Raw genomic sequence first — 20,818 nt, 5'->3', positions numbered from 1 at the left:
AGTATCTCGGAAAATTAGAATATCAATTAAGACCAATGCAAAAAAAGGATTTTTAGAAATGTTGGCCAACTGAAAGGTATGAACATGAAAAGTATGAGCATGTACAGCACTCAATATTTAGTTGGGAGTTCTTTGGCCTGGATTACTGCAGCAATTCAGCGTGGCATGGAGTCGATCAGTCTGTGGCACTGCTCAGGTGTTATGAGAGCCCATGTTGCTCTGATAGTGGCCTTCAGCTCTTCTGATTTGTTGGGTCTGGCGTATTGCATCTTCCTCTTCACAATACCCCATAGATTTTCTATGGGGTTAAGGTCAGGCGACTTTGCTGGCCAATCAAGAACAGGGATACCATGGTCCTTAAATCAGTTACTGGCAGCTTTGGCACTTTGTGCAGATGCCAGGTCTTGTTGGAAAATAAAATCTGCATCTCCATAAAGTTCGTCAGCAGCAGGAAGCATGAAGTGCTTTAAAACTTCCTGGTAGATGGCTGCGTTGACCTTGGACCTCAGAAAACACAATGGACCAACACCAGCAGATGACATGGCACCCCAAACCATCACTGACTGTGGAAACTTTACACTGGACCTCAAGCAACGTGGATTCTGTGCCTCTCCTCTCTTCCTCCAGACTCTGGGACCTTAATTTCGAAAGGAAATGCAAAATTTACTTTCATCAGAGAACACAACTTTGGACCACTCAGCAGCAGTTTTGTCTTTAGCCCAGGTGAGACGCTTCTGATGCTGACTGCTTGACACAAGGAATGCGACAGCTGAAACCCATGTCTTGCATACGTCTGTGCGTGGCGGTTCTTGAAGCACTGACTCCAACTGCAGTCCACTCTTTGTGAATCTCCCCCACAGTTTTGATTCACAATCCTCTCCAGGGTGCAGTTATCCCTATTGCTTGTACACTTTTTTCGACCACATCTTGTCCTTCCCTTCGCCTCTCTATTAATATGCTTGAACACAGAGCTCTGTGAACAGCCAGCCTCTTTAGCAATGACCTTTTGTGTCTTGCCCTCCTTGTGCAAGGTGTCAATGGTCGTCTTTTGGACAACTGTCAAGTCAGCAAAAAGTCATTAGTCATTCATCAATTAGATGAAATAAATGAAAATTTAACCTCAATTTACTTTTTAATAGCGTCTTTGTTTTTCACAATCACAGATACCCTGAGAACCGCTTCAGCCACACAACCACAATGCCCCCTCACCAAGCCGCGAGCGCGGTGATTTATTTAAAACTGGCCTTTGAAAGGAGCTGTGGACCCGCTATACCACATGTGAAAATTCACAGAGTTATAGCGCAGGTTGTTCACTGAATGCTAGCAACTGGCACCCTGACACTAGTGGGCAGTTGTGGCTTTGTCTCGAGAAAGGTAAACAAGGGTAGCACGCGAGTCGAGTTGGACTTATTCAAAAGTGGGCATATACCGAGGTACCACTGTCTTCTGTTTCTCTTCCAGGTAACCTCATGTGGCATTTGGTGCCATTGCTCTACTTACAAGTTGTTTGCCTGTCTATGGAAAATTAAGATAAAGCAGCACTTTAATCATTGGGTAGAAGGATCATTTTATTAGATAGGCCAGTCTAGCTCTAACTCTGCTATAAAATAGCCAGTAAAGGGGAGGAAACTTGTTGACCAAGGTCTCCAGGACTCTGGCTGGGTCAGGCTTGTCTGACTTTTTTTCTACAATCTGGCCATGTGGTTCTACAATTTACTGATGATCAAATATTGCTGTTTTTAATTTATGTTAATTAGTTCCTACTTTGTTTTGATGTATTTGAACAAATATGTATCCTTGTACATAATCTATAATAATAAAAGGCAAAGCCCTCACTGACTGACTGACTGACTCACTGACTCATCACTAATTCTCCAACTTCCCATGTAGGTAGAAAGCTGAAATTTGGCAGGCTTATTCCTTACAGCTTACTTACAAAAGTTAAGCAGGATTCATTTTGAAATTCTACACGTAACGGTCATAACGGTCGATAACGGTCGACAACGTCCGCCATGTTGAACTTTCTTATTTATGGCCCCATCTTCACGAAATTTGGTAGGTGGCTTCCCTGTGCTAACCAAAACCGATGTACGTACTTATTTCGGTGGTATGACGCCACTGGCGGCCGCCATATTGAATTTTCCAAACGTCATTAATTCTCCAACTTCCCGTGTAAGTAGAAGGCTGAAATTTGGCAGGCCCATTCCTTACAGCTTACTTACAAAAGTTAAGCAGGTTTCATTTCGAAATTCTAGGCGTAACGGTCATAACGATCAACAACGTCCGCCATATTGAACTTTCTTATTCATGGCCCCATCTTCACGAAATTTGGTAGGCGGCTTCCCTGCGCTAACCGAAACCAATGTACATACTTATTTCGGTGGTATGATGCCACTGTCAGCCGTCATATTGATCTTTCCAATGTCACTAATTCTCCAACTTCCCGTGTAGGTAGAAGGCTGAAATTTGGTACTTATTTCGGTGGTATGATGCCACTGTCGGCCGCCATATTGAACTTTTAGCGGAAACCGATGTCCGTACTTATTTCGTTGGTATGACACCACTGTCGGCCGCCATATTGAACTTTCCAACGTCACTAATTCTCCAACTTCCCGTGTAGGTAGAAGGCTGAAATTTGGCAGGCTCATTCCTTACAGGTTACTTACAAAAAGTTAAGCAGGTTTCATTTCAAAATTCTACGCGTAACGGTCATAACTGAATCCTACTTACATACATATATACGGCCATAGCATGCAGCTTGGTCGCCGTGTGAGGCGGAGTTGCGTCTTCCATCACCACGCCTGCCACATAGTTGGCTGCCTGCCTATATTGCGTCCTCCATCCCCACGCCTCCCACGTAATTGACTTAATTTACATGTAAAGAAGCAATCTCACCGGCTCGTCAACAGTTCCATTATTGAAGAATGAAGTCTGTCTCACCCAGGTGACTCACCATTAGCGTCTATCCATGGCCGACGCACGTTCCACAACAGACAAGTAAAACCGTGAGGTCCGAATATCCCTTTTATGTTAGCAGGCACCCCTTCTGTAACAATAAGATTGTTAAGCCTTATGGTAATGTTCCCGCACGGAGGGTTTAGAGACACGCACCGGGAGATATATAGAACAGGGAAGCCCGTGCGACTGTTCTGGCTTTAACTACTGTGAAATAAAGAGACAAACTGGAAGCGTGCCCTGTGCCTTTTAATAATCTCGAGAGAGAAACATGGTGGCAGCGTAGGTGACGGAACTGCGCCGAAAGTCATGCCAGTTTGCTGTTAAAAGTTCGGGACACGGAGACGCTAACAAGAAAGGAAAATGGAGGGTCTGAGACCGCCGCTGACATTAAGCCTCGATGCTAAAGACCTGGCAAAGTCAGGGAGAACATGGAAGGACGAGATCAGATTATACACAGAACCTGCAATGCCGGAGGCAGAGGAAAATACCAAGGTCAGATTATTCCGTTATCTTATTGGAGAGAGTGGCAGAGAATTGTGTCAGACGCTGACCGGTGATGTAAGACCTGATGAGTTAACCATGAGCTTGATGATGCGTAAATTTGATGAACATTACAACCCGAAAATAAACGAAACTGTAGAGAGGTTCAGATTTTTTTCAAGAAATCAGGCAAGGGGAGAAAATATAGACAACTACGTCACAGATCTGAGAGTGCTAGCAGGCACATGCAATTTCGGGGAGATTAAAAGTTTCCTCATACGTGACCGAATTGTGTGCGGAGCCAGTGATGCAAGTTTGCAACAAAGATTACTGAAAGAAGACAAACTGACTTTAGAGAGGTGCATACAAATATGCAGAGTCACAGAACTGTCGAAGGAGAACAGCAGAACAGTCACACGGGCTTCCCTATTCTATACTTCTCCCGGTGCGTCTCTCTAAACCCTCCGTGCGGGAACATTATCATAAGGCTTAACAATCTTATTGTTACACCTTGTACGTGCACCCAACCGTCCTTATTACGGAGTCTTCCTTGCTTTACCGCTGGCTGCTTCTTTCCATTCACCTTCCCAGCTCTTTATTTAAACAGTTTTCCTTCTCACTATTCCACTCCTTCGCTGTCTTCTCCCTTTTCGTTCAAAATACATGCCTCTTTGCCTTTTTACAGTCAGTTCCCCTCATGTCACACCATTGTACGTTTAGCAAGGACACACAGGCGTAGTTTGCCCCCAATTCTTCTCAAACAAATATCCCACAGACAGTCAATTACTGGGACATAATTTCTAAAAGGAAGCATGCGGCAGAAACAGTTAAAAGCACACAATAAAAAAATGTGACAACTGTTACAAGACGCTGTCGGTAAATACTGGCAAGAGATTCCACAAGTTCATAGACATGTTGCCGCTAAATATTCGCAGGCAAATCCACAAGTTAATACCGGGAATGCCTGTTAAACATCTTACATTCACGTGTAGCGATTTGGGTAGTGAACACTTCGATGAATGAAACCTGTTATCTTTGCAACGGTTGACAAACACGGAATGTAACTTGAACACAACACATCCTCCAAATACGAACCTGATTGAAAGAAATAATGATAATCAAATCCTTGATGACAGCAACACTCATAACAGTGACAAAACAATTACATTGACAATCAGGTTATGTTATTTTTAAAATGTTTCCTTTTCTTTTTCATAAATTCTATAACACACTACTTCTCCGCTGCAAAGCGTGGGTATTTTGCTAATAGTTCTATATTTAGTGAGTGGTATAATCTATTCTTGCAGTTTTCCTTGAGAGCTCTCACAGCACTCTGTGCCTGCACTTGGAGAGGAATTGCTATGCAATGTAGTTTGTACTATTGTATTGCAAAAAAAAAATAATTTACCAAGAAAGACAGACAAACCATTATCACCTTTAAAGGGGTCTTTGCTTAGAGAAATTGCAAATAAAATGAAGCTAAGGGACACCTGGGCAAGATTTGCTAATTTTGTACGTCAGTGCAGGCTAGGCATCCCCTCTTGTAGTTAATTCAATAACCCTGAACTCAAGGTATTGGATTAGATGGCATCTAATGCATATGTTCACCTGCTGAAGACAGACCTTGTCAAAACTATGGAAAACTCCCACATCATACAGAACTTATATCATTTAGCCTCCTTCTTAAAATCTGTTTGGGTGACTGGTAACCCTTTTTAAAATTAGAAACTAAATATACTATTAATTTAAGTTTAAATCAATTACAGCAGTTTAAATACCTACTGACTCCTCTATGTTGATGTATTTCCTTAATTCTTCACAAATCTTTTCACACTACTATTTATGCACTTTAATATACCTTAAATGTAGTCAACTTTCCCTTACTTCTGTTTGTTTTCCTAGGTGACTGTATCTCTTGTCAGTTTTTTTTTAACTTTCTTCCATGCATTCTTTCTATCTCAATGAAACTATTAATACAATACTTTTAAATGTTTTCTGCACCCTTAACATTAGAATCCCTGAAGCCTACGAAAAAAGACGTAATCCTGGGCCACCTTAAATTCCTTCACACCTTCTAATCAGCATCTTTGTTTTGCAAAGTTGTCTATGAGCTCAAACAGCCTGCTATCCCATCACCCCCCACCAATGCAGCTGAAGTTCTCCCATCTCAAGTCTGTTTATCTGGTTGTGAAGTTCCTGGAATTGTATAAATCTATCACACCTAGATAAATAGACTTGATCTGGAAGAACTTTTTGTCTGACTTGGGCTGCTTCGGTTTGGGAATGGGGGGGTTTGGGGGAGATGTTGGGATAGCAGGCTGCTTGCGCTGATTGGCACATTTGCAAAACAAAGACGCTGATGAGGAGGTGCGAAAGAATGTAAGGTAGCCCGGAATTACAACTTTTTTCATAGGCTTCAGGGATTCTAGTGTTAATTGTGCTCTTTGGCTTTGCTTCCTAGTGCAGAAGATCACTGGCTTGAGTGTGATTATTTACTGATCAAGAAATGTTCTTTTTTCATCCTTTAATGTATTCTTTATTGAAGAACTTAATTAAATAATTACTATCAGTGGATACGGCACTAGTTATTTACTTACTATCTGAATTCTTCTGCTGCTGCTGCTGTCACAGCTGTGGTTGCTTTCAATTACCTACACACGTCCCAGTGTTTAAAACACACCATCCGCTCAAAACGTGCTTTGCTCTTGAACAGTTAAAAAAAACCAGCAAAACAGCTAAAAGAGACAACAAACTGTAGAAAATACTACATGGTATTTTAATTAACATTCACACTGAAGTAACATTTAACATTCAGGTCTCAGGTCAAACCACCATATAAGTATGAGGTCAGAATGCAGTACATAATTTATGTGTGTAATGATGTGCGTCTACCACTTTCAGCAAAAAACTTGGAACAGCATTACACCAATACTGCTATACACTTTAAAAACTCCTGAAAAGGTCATCTGTGTGTTGTAGTTTTCCAGAATAGCAAAAGCCTAACATGGAAGTTGCTATATAAATAAAATGTATTACTATTATTATTAAAGAGGATGAACACATTTCAGTTAAATGGAGTTACAAACATACACTATACTTAGAAACTAAAATTTTGAATTATATTAAAGGAGTTACAAAAAATATAGATACCTTATGCAGAGTAGCCAGAAATAACTCAACTGGTATTGTTCCACTAAGCAATGGTTTAGGTGCTTTGAGTTCAGTGGGTTCTTCAATCACACGCTTTCTCTTCTTAGAAAGTGGGGGAACCATTGTTTTAAGAGGAGGCTAAAATAAGGGACATAATTATTTTAAAAGCAGTACGGCAAAATGAATTTTACATTTGAACAGTAAAAAAAATTCTTAAAACAAAACTTGGGCACAAATTGTCGCTCTTTTAATGACTTTTGCAGTTTATAATTCTAAGAGTATTTTACCTGTGGTTTACTAAATTAAGCTTTCTACTATATACAGTACAAGTACACTTTAACACTTACAATTTAGGAAAAAAACAATATTCTTTTAGAAAGCTTGCAGCAGGCATTTCATGGTTCATAAAAAGTATATTAATTAGATACAAGAGCACCACTCCAAACCTTCTTGAATAAGCATTTTCAACTCAGCCTCATTTTCATCTGTTTTCTGTTACTTTAATTTAACTAGCTGTAACTTCACCTTCTTTCATTCAACATTCACATTCCACCGATAAACATAAATGGCAGACATTTCTCTTTCAGAATTTGTACAGGAAATATAGTCATGTTGTACATTTACGTTAGAGCAGAATAAGCTGCAAAATTCAATAGCATTTTACTAAATACACACTGAATGTTATTCAGATTTCTCTAAAATGTTGGAATAAGCTTCCAAACACAACAGAAGTGTCAGTAAATGTGTCAGAAAAATAAAGAGGAAAAAAAAATGATACACATCTACAGTACTAGAAATATGTCTAATTTTACTGTTGAATAAAACAGAACAAAAAAAAAAATCAGCACTCTTTAGGTAGCACGATCCAGAAAGAAAGCACATTGACCATACTGCCATCACTCAACTGAACTACTTGTAAACAAATCACACACTCCTTGGTAATTGTAATTACACTGGAAAACATAATGACAGTAAAATGAAATATCCTAAAAATATGGAAAAGTCCATTTCGCTAATCACTAACACATTACAGTGGCACGTAGAATGACACAGAAAGGAAGCAGTTAACACACCTCACCTAAACTATTACGTACCTTTGGCCAAATGGAATTACACTGGAAAATGTGACAATAAAAGAAGATAAACAAAATAAGTAAAAACAATGTCCAGCTCACTAATAACTAATAAATTATACCTACTGGCAGCAAGACACATTCAGAAAGCACTTGGCTCTCACTCCACACCACTCACCTGAACTATCCAAAAACAAATGATGCACCCCTCAACAACTGCCACTGCATTGCAAAACATAACAATAAAAAATATATGCGATAAACATGCTAAACAAAGCATAGCTCACACATTATTATTCACTCTCACCCTCTGTAATGTTTAGTTTTATTCTCTCACTCACATTTATGCTCCCCCCGATCTGACACTGCTATTTTCAAATAAAGATGTGCTGTAACAGGGGTGAACTCAGATGAGGATGACGGTTCTACATCGGAGAAAGAGAACAGAACCTCTCCCTGCAAGAAATGTCCACTCACACATAAGAACAACGCAGCTGCACCAGGCATAAAGGTGAAAGACAGCACCGTTTGGATGCAGCAAAAGGTCGGGCGTCGACCTGTCAGTGGATATTATTGGTCAATTTGCCACGCTATCCTTCAACGAAACAGCAAGGCATGCCGAGCTCGCCAAGGTATTGTGCAAAGTTCTGTTTGTGATGGTCTTTATATGAAAAACATTTATATATTACTTATATAAAAACCACATCAAATGTTATTTACCTTGATTTATTTACTTATCTCCTTACAGTGTAAAGTCACAAGTAGACTGCAGTGCTTCCTGTGTTTGATCGTTACGGGCTTGCTCACAAACTATAATGCTATTTTATTACGTGAATGACTTTAGCTGCAGGAGGAAGCTCCTGTCACACTTTACGCAACTGTTGTTATGGTTTCATAAGCTTCATGACCTTAGTCTCGGAAAGTCTTTCTCCTGTGAGACGACGGGGATCTTTTCGTGAATAAGGAGTAGCAACAGCAGCTTTCACCTGCAGCTAAAGTCATTTGCGAACTGAAGTCAAACACTTTTTTCATAAGCTTCAGGGTTTCTAGTGTTAAAGAATGAGATTAGGCTTTAAGATTACGGGATAAACAAGCTTACAGAGAAGCACTAATGAACTTCAAGAGAGGCATCAAAGATGCTAAGTGCAAATATAGGCATTGCAACAAAGAACCACTTTAAGAATCACCCCCGCAGTATGTGTACAAGGTCAGCATTGTGGAGTTTACCAATCACACCAAACTATCTGATGGTCTGAAGCAGTTCTTTGTCCGTTTTGTCACTCTAATGGCCTAACTGCTCATTATACGGTACTGGTAGAATCACCCAAGGATATACACACTGCAGAAAAATGTTACCAGTAATAGCAGTGGGCCTAGATGGAGTTCCCAGACAGACATCAAAGGAAAGTTTAAATCAACCTTTCATTACAATAAGCTGTTTCAACATCCCTTAAATCCACCATCATCACTCCAGTGTCCAAGAAGTCGGTGGTGAAGTGTTTAAATGACTATCACTTGGTTGCTTTCAAACCAATAATTATGAAAAGCTCTGAGAGATTGGTGTTCTCACACATTAGATCCAACAACCCCCCAGATATGGACTATCACCAGTTTGCCTAACATGCAAATCACTCCACAGAGCAAGCAGTCTTAACTGCACTCCATATGGTTCTAACACTACTTAAACTACCAAACACCTTAGTGAGGATTTTATTTGTGTTTAAGCGTTTAACACCATAATCTCCCACAAACTTGTCAATAAATTGTGCAACCTACGTTTGGACACATCTCTGCTCCTGAGTCATGAACTCTCTATTTCAAAAGACCATGGCTTCTCAGGATTGGGAACCACAATTCTACTCTCACCTTGAACATGGTAACCCTACAGGGTTGTGTGTTAAGCCCAATGCTCTTTTCCCATGACTGCACTCCCATTCACCTATTATTAGTTCTCCAATACCATAATTAAATTAGATGCTGACATCAAAATAGTTGAAATAATTTCAGATGGGGAAGATGTGGCCTATAAGAATGAGGTGGATCATAGGGCTAAGTGGTATAAGGGCAACAAATTAGTTCTAAACACCACCAAAACAAAGCAAATGATCATAGACCTCATCAGAACTAAGACAGTAGACCATCTCCACTTCTACATTTATGGAGAAGTAGTGAAATATGTGTAGAAAGCTGGTCCCTTTTGGTTTACATAACAAAAGAGCAGACAAGGTCCCTTAAGACTTCTTACCTGATGAAGACTGGCGAAGAAGGCCCAACAGAGACTCTGCTTTCACAGGAAACTGAAACGGGTCTAACTTCCTAAAAAAGTCCTGGTGGACATCTATCAAAACACCTATCTCATTTCTGAATGAATCACACACACTCACTCACACAACATAACGTCCAAAGGCTTGAACCTATTTACTTACGGCTCGTTATTTTATTGTTCTTTCTTTTTTGTATACAGTATGTAAAATGTGAGTTATTTTCTTTTGATATATTGCTGCTTTTATGAGAGATGACATACCAAATTTTGTTGTAGGCAAGTGCAGTTAAGTGTGTTTAAGAAGGGGGACCGGAGGGTGTGTTCCAACTACAGAGGGATCACACTCCTCAGCCTCCCTGGAAAAGTCTATTCTGGGGTCCTGGAGAAGAGGGTCAATCAGATAGTCGAACCTTAGATTCAGGAGGAACAGTGTGGTATTCGTCCTGGTCGCGGAACAGTGGACCAGCTTTACACACTTAGCAGGGTCCTGGAGGGTGCATGGGAGTTTGCCCAATCAGTCTACATGTATTTTGTGGACTTGGAAAAGGTGTCCGACCGTGTCCCTTGGGGAATCTTGTGGGGGGTACTCCCAGAGTATGGGGTATCAGACCCCCTGATTAGGGCTGTTCGGTCCCTGTATGTGTCAGAGCTTGGTCTGCATTGCTGGCAGTAAGTCGAACCAGTTTCCAGCGAGAGTTCGACTCTGCCAGGGCTGCCCTTTGTCAGAGGTTCTGTTCATAACTTTTATGGACAGAATTTATAGGCACAGCCAGGGCGTTGAGGGGGTCCGGTTTGGTGGACTCAGGATTGGGTCACTGCTTTTCTGCAGTGAAGCGCACTTGTTCTGTTATATTTGTACCTTTTGTGAAAGTGTTTCTTTGATATTTGGACTTCAGACTTCACACATTATAAACTTCATGTCTACATTTTGTCAATTATTACTAAAACATGAAAAACTTTTCTTTTTTAACGATGTGTTTACATAGATTAGGGGTGCCCAATGCATCGATCGCGATCAACCAGTAGATCGGAACTGGAGTGCAGGTAGATCGCATTGCATTCAAAAAAATGTTTTTTTAAATGTTAGTCTATCTTATATCCTCCCTATGCCATTTGCCACTTGACTGACATACAGGGCGGCCAGTCTGAGATCTTTTTTCTTCGAAAACACTGGTCATCCCGCACGCACGATCAAACACGCGAGCTACTGCAAAACTCCAGCTTTCTAAGTGATCTAGTTAGCCTTCCAATTTATATCTACTTAAGAAGGGATTTAAAAAAAAAAAAAAAAAGTTGTTTATGGGCTGGATGTGGAATTGGAAGAGGATTTTTTTCTCTCACACTGTCACAATCGAAGTGTGTTTGTCTGATCTGTCAATCTATCATTGCTATTCCAAAGAAGGAAAAGGTACTTTTGAACAGTTTATAAAAACTACGAAACTGACTTCCTCCCAAAAAGCGAGCTGAGAAAGAGAAAGGAGAGGGAACTAAAATCGCAGTTGAGATGCAATGGAAGGCGTGTGCACAACTTGACAGCATACGCTACAGAGCAGATTGAAAATTGTCTGTCAGACTTTATCTAATGGAAAAAAAGAAACGATTCGAGTGCTGCCCAATGTAGCGGAGTAAGAGTATCGTTTCTTCTTCACAAATGTACTCAAGTAAAAGTAAAAAGTATGGTGCAGTAAAACTACTCTTAGAAGTAAATTTTTTGAAAAAGTTACTCAAGTAAATGCAACTTGTTACTACCCACCTCTGGTACTAAGTGTATGTAAATGTAGGTAGATCATTTTGACCTTGTCATTTTAAAAGTAGCTTGAAAAAGCCAAAAAGTGTGGGCAACCCTGACACAGATCGTTGTAGACACGGAACACACATAAAATGCATGTGTTCTAAATAACGATATAGCATTTATAAAAACTGTGAATTTGCTTGTCTTCTCACTCTATACAACTCCAAGCAACTGGCACGCAGGTAAACAGACTTAAGCTAAGAAAACTGTGCGCCGGTGGGGAATGTGATAGTAGACTGCTTGCTGCTTATCAACACATTTAAAGGATAAAAGACACTGAAGGAGAGGTGAGAAGCAATTTAAGGTGGGACGGATCTACAAGTTTTTTCGTAGGCTCCGGTAATTCTAGTGTTAAAGATAGGGTGAGAAGCTCAGTCATCCGGGAGGGGCTCAGAGTAGAGCCGCTGCTCCTCCACATTAAGAGGAGTCAGATGAGGTGGCTCAGGCATCTGATCAGGATGCCTCCTGGACGCCTCCCTGGTGAGGTGTTCCGGGCATGTCTAACCAGGAGGAGGCCCCGGGGAAGACCCAGGACACGCTGGAGGGACTATGTCTCCTGGCTGGCCTGGGAATGCCTCAGGATTCCCCCAGAAGAGCAAGAAGAAGTGGCAGAGGAGAGGGAATTTTGGGTATCTCTGCTCAAGCTGCTGTCCCCGCAACCCAATCTCAGATAAGTGGAAGAGGATGGATGGATGGCAAGTGTAGTTAATAATAAAGATTTTTATTCTGCTTAACATGTTACTGTCATGCACTTCTCTAACCTCCGCTTAAATATAGGGATTAGATACCATCTTTGCCGCTCCCTCTACAATACAAAAAGATCTTCTGTTAAGCACTATGCCTTAGTGCACAACAGGATGCATGTGGAGTGTTCTTAAAGGAACAACAAATCTTCAATTGGGCACAGACAGTCCCTTTGATCTGGAGAGGGACTGGTTATTAAACTTATGTAATCGCCGACCCCTTACCCAGCTGGCAGCCACACTACCAGGACCTGTGGCCTGGATGAAATACTGAGAAAACCTACCTATACCAAGCCGTACCTCTGACAAAATATTTTCTCTCCTCCCCAATCGACGGTTCAAAGACTAACAAACAAAAGCAGATATGTAAATTACGTGTAGGAATATATTAATGAAACACACGGACAGATAAAATAATATAAATCCACGACATAAAATATATCTATATATATCCCTCCACCAAAGCAGCAAAGTGAAAGCAACACATATACAATAACAAAACCTCCCTTGCCCCTGTAAACGTATAACAAACACAAAACACAAATAATACCAATGGATGAGTACTGAATGACAATGAATGTGAAATTGAGTCAGGGTAAATTACTGCCCAGAATACGGATGACTGATCAAATATGTTTGTGTTTGAATCTCCCGAATAAAACAGAACAACCTCACCATGCTTCCTCGGCGAATGGTGGATAATAATGTCCAACCCCGGGGTTTCTGGCGATGATGGTGCTGTAGTGATTCCGGCGGAATGAGAAGCAAACTGGAACAAGGTGTGATGTAAATAATGGCAGAAAAATGATGATCGGTTGTCGATACTTGAAATCTCCATCTCTCTCCTTCCCTTTCCTTCCTCTTTCCCTCCTGATCGTTTAAATAATGATAAGCCGGATGTAACTGGCAAAACTTCGGTACTGACGTATCCAGGGGTTGCTGCATCCCCGCAACATCCTTCCCCGTTTCTCATTACGGGTATGACATTTAAACAGACACATACTAGTTTAAACTGGGTGCTGTGACGAGAAGCGAATGGGTGCAAACACTATAAACAACAATACCTATATGACCCCGCTACACTATCCTCACAATTAATTTAGTCCTCTCCTCACCCTCTTTCTTCCCTTGGGCTCCCTAAAATGTAAATTTCTTTTCCCCGCACTTGATGGTCTCATTTCTTATGCCCTTTGGATGTGGCATCAGATTCAAAGACACCTGGGCTTTCATCCAGTCTGGCACTCCCATATTAGGATTTGTGAGTTCTTGCACTGGTTAATTGTTAAGATAAGTGGAGTTTCACTATTCTCTTCTGTTTTCTTCCATCTTCTCTACGAATTCTTATACTCATTTTAAGTCCTGACTTTTATACTACCTTGTGAGAAACTGATTAAAGACCCCTGTCAATAAGTCAGTTTGGAACCATGAACTCCTACCTTTAGTTCCTAGGTCCTGAAATAGTTTATAAAAATTGTTAAACCTAAATTTTCATTTACATTTGTACATCACTTCAATGTCACACACCCTCAAAGCACTATGCCAGGAGACTGCCTACAGATCTCTACAACAATTTCTGACTTAAAAAAAATTATTATTAAATAATTAATTATTAAAAGCAGGTTATGGACCTTTGTCTTTCCTCTCTTTGTTCTGTGGTCCTCCCCTCTCAGATGTTAGGGTGTGTATTATCAGTTCTGTTTTAAAAGTTGTCATGTTTATGTAGTGATTTGTTTCGATTCATTATAAAATTATTCTCCATTCACATACTATTGTCTTAAGAGTAGACTGATATTTTGCCACCGTTTTATATGCCAACTCCAGACATGAGAATTTTACAACCATCTTCCTGAAGTCTGTTTTGATTGTACTTTAGAGTATTACAATAACCTGCGTGGTTAAAGCCAAATGAAATTTTTTTCTTATCTTTATATTGAAAAGAGGCTCTCATACCATTGGTGATTGCTTTTTTCAAGTCAATTCGAGGAGTATGCACTGGTACAGTGCGTTGCTGCACCCATCACACGACAAAACAGCTCAGGATCCAGTAATTGACGCTCCCTCACAATGCAGGTAATGTGCCTCACTCGGAACTCCATGAGCAACTGCTCATTTGACACAAAGTCAAACCAGCGGTACCCAAGGATTCTCTGGAGAGACACAGTACCAAAGGACTCCAGTCTTCATTTCAGCCCACTGGATAGCATCCATATCTTGCAACCATATAGCAAGACAGGAAGCACCAGGACTCAAAAGACTTGGACCTTCGTCCTTTTTTATAGATATCGGGAGTACCACCACACCCCTTTCCAGTGACCTCATGACCCCCCATGCTCTCCCAATATGTCTACTGGCTTCATAGGAAGAGTCACCCGAGACATGAATGTCACTGCCATGGTAAGTAAACCTCTCGACAAGGTTGACACTCTCCACAGACAGACACACTGCTGATGGCTGTGCCTAAGAGGTCTTGGTTTTTATCCAGGACGCTTGCAAGCCCAGACACTCAGACTCCTCGCTCAGTCTCTTGAGAGGCTTGAATAGAGCCTCCATTGACTCCGCGAAGATCACAACATCATCAGCAAAGGCAAGATCAGTGAATCTTTCTTCACCAACAGATGCCCCACAACCGCTGGATCCCATGACCTTGCCCAACACCCAGTCCATACAAGCATTGAACAGAGTAGGAGCAAGAACATACCCCTGATGAACCCCAGAATCAACTGGGAAAAACACAGAGGTTCTGCCTCCACTCTGCACAACACTCACAGTACCAGTGTACAGGCCATTCATGAAAATAATTAACTTATTTTGTACATAAATTAATTCTTACTCTACTGTTTCCTGTTTGCACAAATCTTTCTAAAATTGCACTATGCAGTATGTGAATATCCCCCTTTTTTTAGAATTTAAAGATACTAAATACATAATACTTAATACATAATTGGGATTTCAAAACTCTTATGTGGCACAGTTTATGATGAATTCATATTTATAGGTTAAATGTATCTACAGTAAAAAACTTTTAACTCAATCAAAAAATAAAATACCATATCTATCTTTCCAAAAGCATACTTCAATTAATTTACAGTTGTTTTAATGGCTTTAAACAATGCTTACCTGCAACACATGTTTATTGTCCTTTGAGTGCAGTGTAGCTGAGATGGTTGCAACAGAAACGCCAGGCTTCATTTCAATTGGCATAAGTGAATCTGCAAGCTGAAAGTGAAAAAAACATTATTTGCTAGAAAATATTATAAATTAATTTTGATATAGCTCAGCTCCAATTTGTATATTTTGAGCACACCTTTGAGACCTACCACATGTCATCAGATCTTAAACAATTTCAGTCTTTGACTTCATGTTACTACTGCACGCAGGAGGACAGGAAGGCTCTACAGGGAGTGGTGCGATCAGCTGAACACACTGCAGAGTATGAAGTCATTAACCTCCAGGACATCTATACCAAGCAATGTCGAACCAGAGCTAAGAAATTATTCATGACACAATTCATCCCAACAATGGCCTCTTTTCTATGCTGTATCACTTAAACATCACCGCTGCCAAAAGTCTTGTTCAGAGTGAGAGAAGCTTTTTCACAACAGTCCATCCACATGTTGAATAAGTTAAGTGTCTAGAAATACATGATGTCCTATTGTTAACTCTGTAATGATGTTATTAAAATCATCTATTTAGATGAATGAAGAAAAAGGATGCCTTCATGATGCACAGGTGGGAGACTTCCTTGTAAAGCTTGATAGGCTCTTGGCAAGAGTAGGGGTGGATGCAGTTATCATTGTCCACATTGGAACAAATGACATACATTAGGGTAGCCTATTAAAGAGTTTAGTGCCAGGCTGAGGAACAAAACCTACAAGGTAGTCTTCTCCCAAGTTCTGCCTGTGCCATGTACCCACCCCAGTTAAGAGTGAGGAGATTAGAAGGCTGAATGTGTGGCTCATATCTTGTGTAGGGTATAATGGTACAAGTTTATACAGAACCACTTCACTCACAATTGGTTGCATCAGATTTGGAGGGGCAGATGAATAGGTTAGTCAAGGGTTGTGTAAACTAGGTTATTGGGGACAGTGAGTTTAGGACAGGCCAGGTATAGAACTGTACATGAAAGAACAATAGTGTAAAAATAAAAATACATAGTAATGTTAATTCTAGCTCAAAGTTTAAGTAGAAAAGTAAAATAAGTAAAGTAACACATCAAAAACTTTGCCTTTAGAAGTGTCAAAAATAAAACAAGTGAAGTTATATGGAGTTGTATGTAGCAGAGCACAATTATGATATTATAGCAATAAACTGACAACAGGCTAAATAACAAAGATAGGGATACACATTTTCAGAAAGGACAGAAAGAACAGAAAAAGAGGTGGGGTGGCTGTTTAATTGGATGATGAGCCCCATCTGGCTTCATCTGGAAAGTATTAGGGAACAAGGCTTTATTTTAGGAGTGTGTTATAGACCACAAATGTAGGCTGTAATTTCTATGTATATCTTTTTACTAATATTAAAAAGGCAAGTTTATAGGGGACATTATAGCCATGGGGCACTTTAGCAGTGAAAAAGGTTTAAAACATTTCACATACTGTATCATGAAGGATATTAGGGAGGCTAAAAAGCAGTTAGAGAGGAATACAGCAGATAAGGCAAAAAATGACCCAAAGACATTGCTTCAGTATTTTAGTAGTAAAAGAACAGTCAAGGAAGAGGTGAAGTACATCAACAATAGTAAAGGGGAATTAAAAAATACACACAGTGAAATGGCACATGCTCTAAATTTGCATTTCTTTGAGGTCTTCACAAATGAAGAAGTGTATAACCTCCCAGTTGTAAAAAGGGCTACTGAGGAGGTACTGAGTAATTTAGAAATTGTAGAGGGAGAAGTACTGCTTAGATTAAATTGGCTGAAATCAAACAAATTACCAGGACCAGAAACTATTTACCGTCTAGTTCTTAATATTTTTGGGAAGTCACTGCACAGTGGGGAAATCCCAAAAGACTGGAAAATGGCAAATATTATCACATTATATAAAAAGGGTGACCGGGCAGACCCAAGCAACTATAGGCCAGTAAGCTTGACAGTAGATCCCTGAAGCCAACAAAAAAAAGCGTAAAGCCGGCTCATTATAAATTACTTCACAACCTCTTCATCAGTGTCTTTATTTTGCAAATGTGTCAATCAGCAGTGGCAGAAACCCTGCTATCCCATACCCACCGGCGCAGCTGAAGTGAGACTCAAAATTCTAAGAGCTCAAATCGGTTTATCTGGCTGTGAAGTGTCTAGAATTGTATAAAGTAAAAAATATATCATTATTTGGAACATATACATTTCATGTGTGTTCGGTGTCTACAAAGATTTGGGTGAATGTAGGATGACAGGAAATATGAGGCAAAAAATGTTGATCATATAACTAAAACAAACTTTTTTCATGTTATAGTAAAAACTGACAAAATGCTGTCGTGAAGTATATAATGTATGAAGAATGAAGTCCAAATATCAAATACACTTTCACAAAGGGCATAACAAAAGAAGTGCGTTTTTATTTAAAAATACAACCAAAGAAAAAGAAATTATTCAATTTACATGTTGCTGTGAATGAGTAAAAACCCAAGCCCCAATATTAATTGACAGAAATTCGACATGACTGCTTGGCTGGTGCAGAGGTAAGAACTGCTGCCTCGTAATTAAAAGGGTGTGGGGTTTCCCCGTTTTGAGTAGTAAGCTGCTATTATTACTATTATATAATAAAATCATACATTTGACTGGAGTTTGTAACAGCCGGTGTAAATTTTTGCTACTCTAAAAGTTACTGCTGAAGGGAAACAAGCAGACACACAAAAGCTGGTGAATCAGGTCTTCTTGATATCTTGTTGTCACTTGATTTTTTTGTTATTCACTTTTATCCTTGAATAAAAGCACACTTGTTTCATTATACCTTTGCTAAAGTGTTTATTTTGTATTCCATTAACCACTTGGATGAATTCAAATCTGTCTCTGCCTCTCTCTCTGCACACACACATCCATGCATGAAAATGCCACTATTTGAAAATATGTCACTTGAACATCTTTTTTTTTCCCCTGATTGTGCCCAAACTCCACGTTATAGTGTATGGTACTGAAAATGAAGATAGACTTCTTATTTTTGGGCGCATATACCATCAGCACAGCACTGCCAGATCTAAACACTAGCGTGGAGTATTATTTGTATACTAAAGTGACTTTAGCTGCCGGTGAAGTTCCCATTAAACTTTATGGTGCCAAGCACAGTTGTGTTACGGTGCAGCAGTCTATTAGCCAGTGAAAGCAATGTGAAGTTGCCTGTTGTTACGGTTCTGCCTTTGCCGAGAAACGGCTCCATAAGCTTTATGATCACAGTCTCTGAAAGTAATTCTCCTGTGGGATGACTGGGACCTTTTCCCAAATAAGGAGTGGCCTTACACATGTATTTTGTCTTCAAACCTGCCACAATCCAAAACTTTATGGCACATTTCTCTGGCTTGGTTGAGATGTATTGCAAGAATGGACAATGGACCTTGGTTGGAAACAGTTGCTCATCAACAGTAATATGTTGCCCTGGGTTGTAACTCAAAACGCAGTTCTCAACAAAATGTTTCCAGATGTCTGAGATCGCAGCAAATCTGTTGTTTTTCACATGTTCTGCTCAGGTGTCTCTGTTGTCAAAGCACAAATGCCGCATGATAGTTTGATAGCGGTCATGGGGCATTTTATCTTTGATTGCTGGTACAACAAATAGTTCTGACCAGGCATCAACCACAGCACCAACTGTGGTCATCACAGCTTTGTGAAAAGAATGGAGATAAATGCCATCAACTCAGATAGAGAGAGGCAATTTTGTTGTACCATGTGATATTTGGACTTTAGTCATTATACACTTCACGTCAGCATTTTGTCATTAGTACTATAAACATGAAAAAATTTCTGTTTTACTTATGTGACCAAAATTTCTTGCCTCGTATTTCCTGTCATCTTAGATTTACCCAGATCGTTATAGACATGGAACAAAAATGAAATTTGTGCATTCCAAATAATGATATATTATTTACCCTATACAATTCCAGACACCACACACCCAGATAAACTGACTTGAGCTGGGGGGACAGGATAACAGGCTTCTTCTGCTGATTGATACACTTGCAAAACAAAGACTCTGATGAAGAGGTGCGAGGGAATTTAAGGCGGCACGGCATTACAACTTTTTTTGTAGGCTTCAGGGATTCTAGTGTTAACATGCATCACAGGAAAATTAATAGAAGGAATCATTAAGGATAAGACTGAGCGATACATGGCAAGAAGAGGAGTTTTACTGAAGAGTCAGGATGCAGGAGATGGAGGTCACGTGTTACAAACATGCTGGAATTCTATGAGGAAGCAAAAAAAGGGTATGATCAAAGTGGAGCATATGATATTATTCATCTTGACGTTTAGAAAGCATTTGATAAGGTGCTACAGGAAAAGCTGTGCATCAAGCTAAAAAGTGGGAGTTCAGGGTGATGTTTGTACATGGGTGCAAAATTGGCTCAGACACAGGAAGCAGAGGGTTATGGTATAAGGACTCTTATCAGAATTGGCTGATGTCAAGAGTGGTGTTTCACAGGGGTTAGTGCTATGGCCGCTGCTATTTTCAAAATATATATAAATGATTTGGATAGGAATATAACTAACAAACTGGGTACATTTTGAGATTATGCTAACATAGGTGGATTGGCAGATAATGTAGAATCCACTGAATCATTACAGAGGGACCTGGACAGCATACAAGCATGGGCTAATTTGTTATGGGAGAAATGTAATGTTGGTAAATGTAAAGTGTATGTATGGATGAAATAAAAATGTTAGGCCCGAATACACAATGGAAGGTCTAAAAGAGCTGAGCCTTTTCAGTTTAAGCAAAAGAAGATTGAATTAATTGAAGTGTTTTAAATTACGAAGGGTATTAGAAGAGTGGATTGAGACTTATTTTAAAACGAGTTCATCAAATACATAGAGACACAACTAGGAACTTAAGGGTAAATTTTGAAATAATTTTGAAAACATTTTGAAATAATCAGCAGGAAACAGCCAAATGAATATATACAGTATATGAAAAAGGCAGTTATAGGGTCATTTCAGCAAAGCAGAAAAACAATATTTTATAGATTTAACACTAGAATTACCAAAGCTTATGGCAAAACTCGTAAATCTGGCCCACTTTAAATCCACTCTCATGTCTCCATTCAGTGTCTTTTGTCTTGTAAATGTGTCAATAATCCCAAGCAGCCTGCTATACCATCCCACCTCAACACGGCCCGAGAAACTGCAAAAACCTCTCCCAAATGAAGCCTTGTTTAT

General features: G+C 39.8%; 1 protein-coding gene across 1 annotated transcript in view; it reads right to left on the bottom strand.

Annotated features, from left to right (window-relative positions):
* Positions 1-362: 362 nt before the first annotated feature.
* Positions 363-20,818, bottom strand: part of ints9 (integrator complex subunit 9) — a 288,812-nt gene continuing 268,356 nt past the window's right edge. Inside the window, exons 15-18 of the mRNA XM_039738053.1 lie at positions 15,577-15,675; positions 6,589-6,726; positions 603-637; positions 363-384 (exon numbers count right to left, since the gene is read on the bottom strand). Of these exons, the coding sequence (XP_039593987.1) occupies positions 363-384; positions 603-637; positions 6,589-6,726; positions 15,577-15,675 (294 nt within the window). The remainder of the gene's footprint in view (positions 385-602; positions 638-6,588; positions 6,727-15,576; positions 15,676-20,818) is intronic.

Source organism: Polypterus senegalus, chromosome 16, assembly GCF_016835505.1.
Source record: "Polypterus senegalus isolate Bchr_013 chromosome 16, ASM1683550v1, whole genome shotgun sequence".
In the NCBI taxonomy this organism is placed as follows: Eukaryota; Metazoa; Chordata; class Cladistia; order Polypteriformes; family Polypteridae; genus Polypterus; species Polypterus senegalus.
Note: the sequence above shows the minus strand (reverse complement) of the source record. Positions and strands in the feature narration are given on the sequence as shown.